Source organism: Bactrocera latifrons, unplaced genomic scaffold (genome assembly GCF_001853355.1).
Source record: "Bactrocera latifrons isolate USDA-ARS-PBARC rearing strain unplaced genomic scaffold, ASM185335v1 scaffold_951, whole genome shotgun sequence".
Lineage (NCBI taxonomy): Eukaryota > Metazoa > Arthropoda > Insecta > Diptera > Tephritidae > Bactrocera > Bactrocera latifrons.
Window position 1 is genome coordinate 14051 of NW_017537658.1, and position 13680 is coordinate 27730.

The following is a 13680-nucleotide window of genomic DNA, read 5'->3' on the forward strand; positions in this document are numbered from 1 at the left end:
AGCGTCCCAATCTCTCTCGGTTTGTGTTTTCTTGTGGTTAATTTGAGTCTAGTCGCTCAACTCTGCCTTTCCATATATTGCTCGAATAGCAATAAAGGCAAGCAGCAATAACGCAGCTGCAGTTTCGCGAGTGAAAACAAAAAAAAAAATACAAAGAAAAGTGAAGTGAGCGACAGGCAAGAAATCCAAACAGCTAAGAAGAGCAGCCCGAGCAGCAAAGCCAAGCAACACAGGCATAGCAGCAAATTGAGAGCAGCACAGGCAAAGCAGCACAGGCCAACAGCAAAGACAAAGCAGCATAGGCAAAGCAGCAAATTGAGAGCAGCACAGGCAAAGCAGCACATGCCAATCAGCAAAGGGAGAGCAGCAAAGGCAAGCAGCGCAGCGGACATCCCAGAAGGACAGCAACAAACAAAGTAGTAATGGTGAAATCGAAATAGTTCGAAAATAAAACAGTGCACAAAGTGAAAGTGATTAGTTGACAAATCAAATAAGTGTTTGTGAATGTTTATCTGTATTGTATTTGGATTTAAATAAAGCAATTAAGCACAAATCAATTTTGTTTGTGTACATATCCGAAGACTAGGCGTGCAAGTGCATTGGGACGATTACCCAGCAAGCACATACAAATTAAAAAATAAAAATATATATATATACTTTGAGAAAATACTTTACTCAATTTATTAATTTTTTTATTCTTTCGAAAATTCACGCTTCGCTAAGAAACAACGCACTACTAATTTTTAGTTTGCCCGTGAGTGCTTCTGTAACTTTTGAACTTTTTTGCAACATATTTGCAAATATTTTAAATTTTAATTTCAAAGTTTTAGATCCGACTTTGTGCAACATTTTTGCAGTTCCGGTTCAATTTCCAAAACAATGGAATCCCTGAGAGCATTGATCACAGCTGCAGACGCTCTACTGGAGCTTGAGGGGTCTTTTACTCCAACAGCAAACAACCAAAGTGCCTACTCTCTCGAAGTACAACAAGCTGAACTGAGATCTCTGTGGGCAGAGGTAAAGTCAGAATACAAGTTGTGTTTGCCAAAAGTGGATCCTTCCGACACAAGCTCAATAGACGACATTAAGCTAAAATATTCAAGCTGTTACCTTATGTGTGTTGCGCGGCCTTGATGGGCGAACACATGCACAACCTCACGGCGTTCAACCAAAGCCCAACTTCAAATTCTACAGTCATTCAACCTGAACGGTTACAACAAACTGTAGAACCCGTGAGGTATTCTATCAATTTACCGCCATGTGATACTGARATATTTCATGGCGATGTTTTACAATGGCCCTCATTTAGGRATTTATTTGCTGCTATATATGGGAATAACCCAAGGCTATCTCCGGTAGGAAAGTTATTCCGTTTAAATCAAAACACGCGAGGTGAAGCAAAAGCTATTGTTTCGAAAGCGCCACTGACGAATGAATACCTCCATTGTTGTGTAGGTATGAAAAAAAGSGAGTGCTTGTCAACACACAACTAAATTTATTGTTCAAGCTTCCGCACATTTCTACAGAATCTGAGACCGAACTCAGAACTTTACAGCAGGAGATAAATAGCTGCATATCACTTTACAAATACATGGCATCAATGTAGATAGATGGGATGCCATATTCACGTATTTGTGTTCTATCCGACTACCGGACTATACACTGTCGCTTTGGGAACAATCTCTGGTTTCGGATTCAGAGATCCCAAAATGGGTTGAGTTAGACAAGTTTCTAACCAAACGGGTTAAAACGCTTGAGAGAGTATCAAACCTCAAAGGCGAGTTGAGTACTCAACCTAATATTGAGTCGGCTAATGGTGAAGGTCGGATACCAACCTTGCAGTCAAGGATTGGATCTAAACCCATCAACTCCCATCACGCCCAACCAAACAATGTCAAATGTAAACTGTGCTCATCTCAATCGCACATTTTGAAAACTTGTCAAAGATTCATTGAGATGCAACCTAACGCACGGTTAAATGCTGTCAGAAAACTCCACGTCTGCCTTAACTGTTTATCAGACTCACATGAAGTCAAAAATTGTAAAAGTATGTTTAATTGTAATAAATGTAAACAGAGACATCACTCTATGACTCACCGGGATCAGAGTGTGGAAATAGGTGAGATATCCGACAGCACAGACACTACTGAGATTTCTACTAAATCTCATGTGGCCTCTATTAAGGCCAATATTTCAAATGTGCCTACCAGTCGAAGCATGCTCTTAGGTACAGCCATGGTGACCGTATGTCACAACAAGAGYGYCTTCACTGTCAGAGCCCTGATTGATTCGGGATCTGAAGCCACCTTCTTAAGCAAAAGTTTGCAAAAACGCTTACATCTGGCAAGCAAAAAGGTCAGCGCGCGAGTTTCAGGATTGAATAATACCGTATCAGGACGAGTTCAATCGGTATGCGCGATTACAATTGACTCGCCCCGCGACAAAAGTTTAAAACTAGAAGCGGAAGCGTTTCTACTGCCAAAATTGACTGGACTGCTTCCATCCAAGTCAATTAACTCCTCAATTTTAAAAAGGTTACTCAATATCCCCTTAGCGGATAATAATTTCTATGCGAGTCAAAAGGTTGACTTGTTGATTGGAGCGGATCTTTACCCGAAAACCATTCTAAATGGGGTAAAATTGAAAATCTTCGGATCCCTTGTTGCACAACGTACAGGTTGGATCTTAACAGGTTCCGTTCTCTCCGAAGAAGCGAAAATAAATGTCGAAAAGACATCAGCCACAAGTATCACCACATGATCCAACAACGCCTCAACAACAAATGCATCAACCAAATCAATAGAAGTACAACCACCAATTGATAATCGATCCGTTTGATGCAATGTTAACGGTGACACAAGAGGCACCAGCTAATTTCAAGTCAATACTACAACAACAACAAATTTCACAATTTGAGTCCCAGCCACTGCCGACGTCAACGCCTACTCAGATCCTAACACAGACGCAGACAGCGATTCAGTCACAGCCGCGGCAACAGCCATTACCACAACAGCATCAACAACAACAACGGCAGCAGTCAACGCAGTGTGAAGCACAGCTGGCGATAACGCAGCCGTCTGTGTCTGCAGCGCACATTTCGTCACCTTTGGCATCAAGCCCAACGGTGACAGCGCAACAACAACTACTTCAGCATCAATCGCTACAAATCCAGCAACAGCAGCTGCATCAGCCACCACAACAGCCCCTAACACCGACATCAACACCCTCACATCATTTGGCTAACATTCTGAACGAAACAGCCACCTCGAACGGCTCTTTCACATTGGCCGTGGTGGCTAACGACAGCAACAACAGCAGCAGGAACAGTTCGACCGACAGAATTGTATACAATCAGCCCACCTCAGTGCAAGACGGTAACATGCAAAGCTCTGACCAACGATGCCTCTCCCGCATACCACACGCCCAAGATCGAGCCAGACTCGAGTCGTCTCGCCGACTTCGGGTGCTGGTAACTTATTTTCGGATTGGCGCCATGGCAACGATCGACTGAGACTCGATTCGTCTCAGCGACATTGTCCGGACCGAACGAGACTCGATTCGTCTCATCGGCCACCCCATCCGAAGCGAAGGCGTGGACGAGACGTTCGTCGTCAAGCAGGTGCACGCCGTATTATCAAGGAGAGGGGGCCAACTCATCGCCCAAAATACCTCGATATATAATATCCAGCGTCGTATAACATCGCCACAATAAAGTGCACTGGCTGCAAACGCATCTCACATTCACCACCTACCCAGGATCGAGTTAGACTCGAGTCGTCTCGCCGACCTCGGAAGGTGGTGACTTCTATGCAAATTGGCAGCATGGCAATGACCGACTGAGATTCAATTCATCTCAGCGGCCTTTCCCGGTCCGAACTTGACTCGATTCGTCTCATCGGCCACCCCATCTGCAAAGAAGACGTGGAAGAGGAAGTGCATGAGTCAATTAATTAAGTTAGTTTTAAGTAATTTATTGTAAACTGTATTTGCAGTAATACTGCAAGGCGAGGAGAATGTTGACGCCGCCCCTGCCCAATTTCTTTTGCCACGTCTGTATCGGCATAGCAATCTTTTCTTTTCCTCTTATTCGAACTTTTTTCGAAGTTTAATTCGCGCGCAACTATACCATAACCAAAAGTTGCGCGCTCTCTTCTTTTGCGACCGCTCACCGATCGAGACGTGGTAAGTGTTTGTCCAATTTATTGTTTGTAAAATATATTTATTATAAGAAACCTTTTGTTTTTTATTTAACATTTGTGGAATAACATTGCGCCGACCGTTTCCCCACGGACAACCACATCTACGGAACGAACGAGCACCGTGCTCCACCACCCGAATTATCACAAGATTTACAAACACAATTTGGAGCCCAAGAATTTTTATTTTCAAGAGCACCCCAAAATACTCAAAATGGGTATTTTTCACCAACTCTGATATAACTTTTCTACAATTTTTAAACACATATTCTCCGCATATGTAGTAAAAATGTTCCGGTTCATTTAAACAACGTCTTTTTGAACTACTGATGACGCAAAAACTTTAGAAACTAATCTTAACACAGTAAAATACGTCTGTTTTCGATTAATATATATGCTTAAGTGATAAAAATCAAAAACAAAGTAACTCGCGCTAGTCAAAAAATTTTGAGGGTAGATTTGACAAAAACAAGTAATAAGTGAACAATATCAATCGCAGAATTCGCGGCAACACACAAAAAGTTCAATACTGCAGTAAACTAGTGTAATTTGTGCTAATCTTTGGCTAAACAAATGCCGCCAAAGTACTGCGCTTTGCCCAATTTATCCAAAATCCCATCAATATTTGGCAGAGAACATTTATCATGCACAGTCAGTTGGTTAAGTCTCCTATAGTCAACCACTAATCTATATTTTTGAATATTTCAACCCTCCGTTTTCTTTGGTACAATTAAAATAGGTGAGCTATACCTGCTCCTACTTTTTGGTATTATTCCCTCACTTTCCAGCTCATAAAGTAGCTTTCTTATCTCTTCTTCGTGTTTTGGAGGTTTGGTGAGGTTATCGCCCTGTTTGTAAAATAATTTGTAGAATCAGTTTAATAGAATTTCAATGTTGCTTTTTTCATCTGATTTTAGATCAAATGCAATGTTTTTTGGTCACTCACTTTCAATGAATATTTTTTTTTATCGCAATATTCGACGACAGGCCTTCCGGAGCGTGGCGCATCTTCGACCACCTCTACACCAGAACGAAAAAGTTGAGTAGTACGACCTGGATCTACTAAAGTGCTTCACTTTTTCCTAAACAATGTTGGTATTATGACTATTTTTTTTGTCATAATATCCCGATGCTAATTGGTAAAAAAATCATCATTAATGTTTGTTTCTACCGGTTCCTCAACCCGACTTATAGTATCTACATCCATGGGAGTAGGCCTATTGAAATTCCTAGACTTATTATGTCCACTGTTATTGTTATTCCAAGTATTCCTAGAGTACTGTCTAGAAAAATTATTTGTATTTTTTATTCTGCTATTATGTTGACCCGATCCATTTGTTTGACCTCGAAAGTTGTACATGTTATTAGTTCTATTATTTTGTTGCTGACTTGCAGAATTATTTGTATATGCTGGCATGTAATTCTGTTGATTATTAAAACTATTAGCATATCTAGGCCTAAAGCTTTGTTGGCCTGTAAAATTATTTTTATTATTTGGCGCATTGTTTTGCGTCCTATGGATAATCGTGATTTTTTCTTTGGAACCTATTAACATCTAAATTATTGAATTTTTTAAATGAAGGATTTAAATTGCCTTCCTTTAGTCCTATGAAACTATATATAATTCCGAATAACTGAGTGCATGAAATTTAGTTCCTTATTGCATAAGTACAAGACCCTGATGTGATTTGTTTAATACGTTGTATAAGCATTCCTGAAAAAATTTCCTTCATTGCCTCCCGTTCTCACCGAGAGCTCCAAATTCAGTTATTGCATTAATTATTATATCATTAATTCTGCTACTTAACTAACTAATGCTACCTACTCGTAATGTAATTATTTCCCTAGTTATGGTAATTTGATATTTCCTAGGCTTAAAAGTTGTTTTAGTTTTATCTTGCAATCTTCCCAACTAACTGGTGGGGCAAGATGCAAATAATTTTTTGCTTTCCCAGTTATTTTTAAATCGTAAACTACTCTAAAATCTTATTGTTCGTGTTTTAGATAATCCCCCAGAATCTTATCTATTGCTTCAATTTATGCTGGCAATTGGCCGGCATCAAAAGAATTTACATATTTTATATCTTTTCCAATACGTTGTTTTATTGACCTCTGATTATGTATTGAATTTAATTCGAACAATTGCGTAATTGCTACTACACATTTTCTAAATTTCTATTATTATGAACCATTTTATTTAAATTTTTTTACCTTTGTTTACCCAGAACTTCTGTTTTCTTAAAATATCAATATTTAATTTATTCTTACAAAACTTCTCTGCATTATAGCTGCTGCTGCAGTCTCCGCTGTTGATGTTGTTTTGTTTTTTATAGCTGCTGCGTATGTATATATATTTATTTATTTATTTTTTTATACTTTTTTATATAAGTGCAGTTTTTGTTGTTAAATTTAGTTATTGTTGTAACTTTTGTTAACAATTGTCGACATTATGTTCTTGTTGTTTATGGTTTTTTTGTTATGCTTCGCTTCGACTGCGCTAGTTATGTTTGTAAAGATGAATGCAAATTATATTATCCAAATTAAATGTTATTGAACTCTGTTTAACGACTGTTTTATTAAAATCAAACTTAAGTCTGCTTAAGCTACATATTATTTTATATATACATATAATTGTATACATTAAAAAATGCTGACTCGTGACAGTCACGTTCAGCTTCTGATCCACACCTCTGTGGCATGGTTGCTTTCAACTTACAACTATTAAGGCAGTCATACATAACTCGCACTTCTTCGGGTCCTAAGAGGCATGGCCTCATGAATTGAATTTCAAGTCGGTCTCTTCGGATTAGACAAAGCCTTGACAGTAAGCCAAAGCTTATTCACACATTAGTAACTGACACCAGCCTGTCAAACGGAACAGACTGAGCGAGGAATCAGGAGTTCATGAGTGGTTCTCGCAAGAGGATTAGAACGGGATGAAGATTGAAGGAACAGATATGATGTGAGTCATGTTGTTGTTTTCTGTTGAACACTCGGTTGGAGTGGAGCGCAGTAGGCGAACTAGGTGCAGGCTCATAGACAATTCATGAGTTTCGCAATGTTGATCATGTTTATGGATGTTAGATGTACATTCTTGGCAATCTCATCCACTATTTCAATGCCCTCGATGCCTTTGTGACCTGGAAACCAGTAGAAGTGAAGATGCTTTTTCTGGCAACACTCTAATGCTGCCCTTCTTCCCAAGACACTTCTGGCCGATATGCGAAACGAGGTTACTTCCTCCATTGCTGGTTGGTTCTCCGCTGCTTTCGCAATAGCAAAGACCTCAACTTAGCAGATTGTCTTATGCCCAACTCTGGACAGTATATTCCCGCACCAACTCTATCGTCCATTTTCGAGGCATCATTATAGATGTTTAGAGCGTTGCGCGTAACTAACATACCGATACGCCAGGCATCTTTTATTTTGTTTACTTTGAACCTTCTTTTCTAGTTGAAAAGTAGGGTAATGTAGTCGGTGTTTGCCCAACCTTCATTATCCACCGAGCTATGGCCGTAGTTCTTAAAGTTCCCACTATTCACTGCGCAGCGAGCCTCTGAACCTTTTGCATAGGCTTCCGATAGGTGAATTTTCGTTCGCCTGTCCACAATACTACTGCACCGTAGAGCAGAATTGATCTAACAAGAGCTGTGTAGTACCAGTGCATGAGAGAGGCAGAGGGCTTCCAGAATATGCCAAGCATCAGCGCACGCATATAAAAAGCGTTGCTGTCTGCTCACTCTTTATTCTTAATAGTGTGTAGTCATACCAAACAGAAAAAATGGGATCAAAAATCACCTTATTTACTTATACCTAATACCAGATTTTTAAACTCTCGGTTACTTTCGATGGTTTACTATATATTGGTCAATTTGTAAGATATCTTAGCAAACCAGAATGTTTTGAATGTGACAAAATAATTAAACATAATAAACAGCCTTTAGTAAACTAGGAAATAATATATTCAACAAATATAATATATACATAGTTTAAAAGGAGCGGTATTTGCAATGTCAATTTGGTGTTATTATGAAGGAGATGAATTCTGTTTCTAGAAATGTAAGCGACAATCTACTCAAAGTGTGACAAAATAATTAAAGACAATAAACCCGCCTTTAATAAACTAGAAGATAATATATTCAACAAATGTAATACGGAGTTTAAAAAGGCTGGCATTTATAATTCTCCAGGAGATACTAAGACTTACCGATATAAAAGGGGTTAAATTTCCGAAATAAAATCTGGGTCAGTTCCGATAACGTAGAATCGGTTGTGCGTATGGTTTAATAAACTTACCTATTCAAACGACGTTAGATCTCCAAATCTATCGGCCCTGATAATATTAACATGCAAATGGGGAAGCACCAAGGCTCGACAGGAGTAAGCTTCCTAACCAAGGTCCTTAACTGCCACTTACTTCTCTTCAAAAACCATTTCCTCAAACCTTGCAAGGTTCTAAGCTCCCAGAGGCATTCTTGCCCACTCTCTCCTCCGTGCGGAGCAGCTCCTTTATAGCGTAGGACCCCTCTGCAATGCATGGTTCTGGCCCCGTCATCCTGGACGCAGAGGGGGCGAGTTTGTCGGCAAGCTCATTGCTGGCTACCCCTTTATGCCTCGGCACCCAGATTAGGTGTACCCGGTTGCACACTAATAGGCGGTTTAGGTTTCCTCTCTTCTTCTTCTTCTTCTTTACTGGCATAGCCACCGCTTACGCGTTTTTAGCCGAGTTAACAACAGCGCGCCAGTCGTTTCTGCTTTTCGCTACGAGGCGCCAATTGGATATTCCAAGCAAAGCCAAGTCCTTCTCCACCTGGTCCTTCTAACGGAGTGGAGGTCTTCCTCTTCCTCTGCTTCCCCCGGCGGGTACTGCCTCGAATACCTTCAAAGCTGGAGTGTTTTCGTCCATTCGGACAACTTGATTTAGCCAGCGTAGCCGCTGTCTTTTCATTCGCTAAACTATGTCAATGTCGTCGTATATCTCATACAGCTCATCGTTCCATCGAATGCGATATTCGCCGTGGCCAACGTGCAAAGGACCACAAATCTTTCGCAGAACTTTTCTCTCGAAAACTCGCAACGCCGACTCATCAGATGTTGTCATCGTTCATGCCTCTGCACCATATACCAGGACGGGAATAATGTGTGATTTATAGAGTTTTAATTTTGTTCGGCGAGATAGGACTTTACTTCTCAATTGCTTACTTAGTCCAAAGTAGCACCTGTTGGCGAGATATTCTGCGTTGGACTTTCAGTCTGAAATTGTTTTTGATGTTAATACTTTTTCCAAGATAGACGAAATTATTTACCACGTCATCTAGGGAGACAAATCGAATTAAACCTAAGATCTTTTTGATTAGTTGAAAATTGTCAATTTGGCATTAAAAAAAACGACTATTTTTTAAGGTAAGGACACAGGGTACCTTTTAGGTCTTTTGTTAAAATTCAAAACAATTCATAAATACAAAAATTATATTTCAAATCATAAGCATTTTTTCTTAATTCATTTACGAATCATTTGAAAATTGTTGTAATTCAAAAATAGAAATAAGTAAAAATTTTCAAATCTATACCTGCTTAGTATATAAGTTAAACTGATTTTTCTCATTAATCAGCCAGCCTTTGTTTGTTTAGGACGAATCCGTCAGATATATTTAATATCACAAGAAAAAATGGCATTAACATTTTTGTCGTCAAGGCATTGCGGATAATTTGCTAGAATATGTTCGATGGACGTAAATGCATTAACAACAATCCAAATGTGATATCTAGCATAAAAATATAGCGGAATAACTGGAGTGTTGAAAAAATGTCTATTATAATTTGAGATGTACAGAAATCTTTTCGAAGCAGTGCACAAAGTAGTGGAGTATTCAAACGGAAACCGTGAAATATATGTGTACCATTTCAAACTGATTCTTTTTAAAAAATAACAAAATTGCTAAATATTAGGAATGGTAAAATATAACTGCAACCAAATGCGCAGTGCAATGGATTAAAACTAGTTCGGGTATCAGTAGATGAATATTATACCACATGCATCCCAAAAGACTAATGTCAGCCGAGTTGTTGTTGTTGTTTTAACGGAATATCTAATCTCCATTAGGGTGGTGAGGATTATCTAAGTTGTCGACGACGTTATCTAGCAGGAGGTCAATTTCGACAGGGTCAGACCAAAGGAAAAAGGGTGTCAGATGAGTAGGGTTGGCGAGGCATACAAAGAGGTGGTCAGTGTCATGAGAAGACTCATTGCACGTATGACATATGTTGGATATGTTGAGGTTTATTCCTAATGCAATAACCAGAACGAAGCTGCGCAAGAACCATTCGCGTTTCTCGCGGCAACTCGTGCTCTTTGTCTGCAATAGGGTGTGATTTGACTCCAAGAACGTCATTCACAGGAAAGGAGTCAGTGAAGGCTCCACTGTTAATGGCGGCAGTACCTGTCGGAAGTTATTTGCGTAGAAGTTCGGTCGGTGTATTGTTCGATGTCGTCGACGTAATTGTGGAAAGACCTCTTTATGTTCCTAGGAGGCGGTTCCGTTGCAAACATGTGGCTGCAGGGGTGTTTTCTACGAAAACATCCTAGCAGAAATTGCTTGCAGAGGAGCTCATAATGCTCCTTAACTGGGAGCCTAAGCGTCTCACTATGTAGATGTTCCATGGGAGACATCAAGTGGTATCCTGTCGTGGTCCGGAGTGTAGTGTTCTAACAGGTCTAAAGTTTCCTCATCTGTTTAATTATGATGGACTTCTTTGCTCTCCAACTTCTGTTTTTTTGTTAGTAGTCAATTACTGTGTGTTTAAATGAAAAATGTCCACACGAATTATTTCATTTTTATCTGAAATTGTCTCTGTTAGTTTAAACTTCGGCTTTATCGGTTTCATGTCATATTTAATTTGCTTGCATTTTTGTAATTACCTATAAGTAGCTGCACATTCTCACTTAATTTTGGATGGTATATTTTATCATTAAGGGTATTATAAGTCTCGTTTATTCCGCTTTGCATTGACTCATTACTATGCTAACGTGAAAGGTCTTCGTTTTGTATAATTTCTGTTGCTCTTCTTGTTATGAATTGCTGCTTGCTATTGTTAGGAAACATGCTTATAAGTAATAGTTGAATTTTGTGATAATCAGCTACCTCCACTTCGGAAAAAATACCCACTTTGCCCCTGTCAATATGTCTTCGGAAAATATTTTTCAATATATTTTCCGTGTCAATAGGGTTAATCTCGTTTACTTTCCTTCCATGTATTATTTGAACTTAAGTTTGGGGACTATATGTTATTATAATTTGGGTCTTATACTTGTTGACCATTTCTTCTTTTATGAAGAAATATTCTAACAGTTCCTCTTCTGCGAAATGTATTGTATCTGACATTTCTAAATTGGATTTTATCATTGCTTTCGTTGATTTTTGGAGAGTTTTCAATCCGGCTTAAAAAATCTGCTACTACATTACTTTTCTCTTTTTGATATTCCATTTCATAATGGAACTCTTGCAGTTTTTCTTGCAGAAATTCTTTATCTGTTGTAGCATATTTCTGCTCAGGGTTATTTAATGGTCTGCTAATGTAGCACACTGGCTGATCTTGTTGAGAAAGCACTGCACCTATTGCGTAATCACTTGCATTGGCGGAGGGCCAAAAAACTGAACTTCAGTATAAATGGGGTATATGCGGATAGGGGAGCTTCTTCAAAGAAGGAATATTCAATATTAGAATATTTCTTATTGGAATATATCTTATTAGAATATTTCTTACGAACTATCGGCTGCTCTCTCTTGCTCTCTTTGTCCTGCATGTTTCTGCTACTGCCGCTATTGCTTCTGCTGTTTCTGCTTCTTCAGCTGTTTCTGCTACTATTGGTTTTGCTGTTTCTGCTTCTCGTCGTATTTGCAATGTTGCACCGAATACTTGTTGTACTCTTTTACTCTGCCGACGCACTATAGCGATTTCACGATATTCACAGTCGATGTCGCGACTGCGCTTTTCTCGTTAGACGCAAATTCGACGTCACTTTAAAGTTCTAACGTTTCACGAACCACTCTTTGCACTCTTTTGCTCTGTCGACGCACTTTTGCAATATTTACAGTTAATGTCGCGACTGCGTTTTTTCTGGAACATTCGATAGACGCTCATTCGGCGTCACTTCAAATAAAGTTTTGAAATTGCTGTACTAATGTCTTCTGKCATATACTCGTACTTATGTACACGCGAACTTGCACGCACTCACATACAAACACAATATCTTTATGATGTATGCCGAAAAAAAATTTTCTTTTTTTGCACTGATCTCGGTCGAGCCCCCAATTGTGGGATTTGTCACCCCACCACGCTTCCAATAGGCCTAAAACCACACTTTTACAAAGTATTAGAATTCAAATATATTGTGGAACTTTTTATAAAGTTTTCAGTTTCTAATTACATTTTCCAATTTACAGTTTTAATCTTTAGTTTTAATTATAGTTTTATTTATAGTTTTAATCTTAGCTTTAATTTTTAGCTTTACTTATATTTTAAATAGAATATAGTTTTGCGAAGAAACCACTTCAGCCGATGACATCAGTTTAACGACTAACTGTTGCTTTGGTTCTCTTTGTCTTTTTCACATACCCGTCTTCGTTGGCGGAGTTGCCACCGATCTTTARTACTATATTCCCACATTCGGCCGTCCTGATGTGTTATTCGACCCGAATGACAAACTCCATGGTTTGATAAATTCACATACAGTACTTGTCTTTTTTGGTCCTTCGTCATTTCCAACCTTCTCTACCTCATATCTCCCGTGGTTTAACTTAGCGGTTATAACGTATGGTCCAAGATATTTAGGTTTTAATTTTGTGTTTGTTCCGAATTGTGTTTTCTTTATCGCAACAAGTTCTCCTACCTTATACTCCTTTTCTGTTTTTCGATTCTTGTTAAAATTTTTACGATTGGATTTTATTTATATTTTCTTGAGTTTTTTCTCTAATTTTGTCTCTCTCTAAGTTCAGTTCGTCTAAAGTTAACTCGTCGAGTATTTCTTTTAAGTTCGATAAATTTCCTACACGCATGTCTAAGCCKGTAAGAACTTTGAAAGGCGATGCTTTCGTACTTCTCGGTGCTGTACTATTTATGATTTGCTGAACTTTGTCGACGTGGCTGTACCAGTGAGCTGGTTCACTCTGACATAACTTCGCAAGCATAGGTATAACTATTTTGTGGACTCTTTCGACCTGACCGTTTCCTCTCGGAAGCCCTGTTGTAATCTGTAAGTGTTGTACGTTTTCTTGTTCGCTATTTTTTAAATACGTTTGAAGTGAATGCACTCCCGCCTGCTTCGGCAATCTGTCAATCACCTCCTCTGCCCCTGTAGATTTCGTTGGATATAACCAAACAAATTTACTAAATCCATCTATCACAACTAGTATATGATTGTACTTTTTACGAGTTTCTGCCAATGGACCGACGTGGTCTATATGATAAGTGCCTAAAGGTTCAC

The 13680-nt window shown here is 38.9% G+C and overlaps 1 protein-coding gene across 1 annotated transcript in view; it reads left to right on the forward strand.

Annotated features, from left to right (window-relative positions):
- Positions 1 to 2842: 2842 nt before the first annotated feature.
- The window catches only part of LOC108977787 (epsin-2-like), a 23815-nt gene continuing 12977 nt past the window's right edge, over positions 2843 to 13680 (forward strand). The window contains exon 1 of the mRNA XM_018947693.1: positions 2843 to 3374. Within this exon, the coding sequence (XP_018803238.1) occupies positions 2843 to 3374 (532 nt within the window). The remainder of the gene's footprint in view (positions 3375 to 13680) is intronic.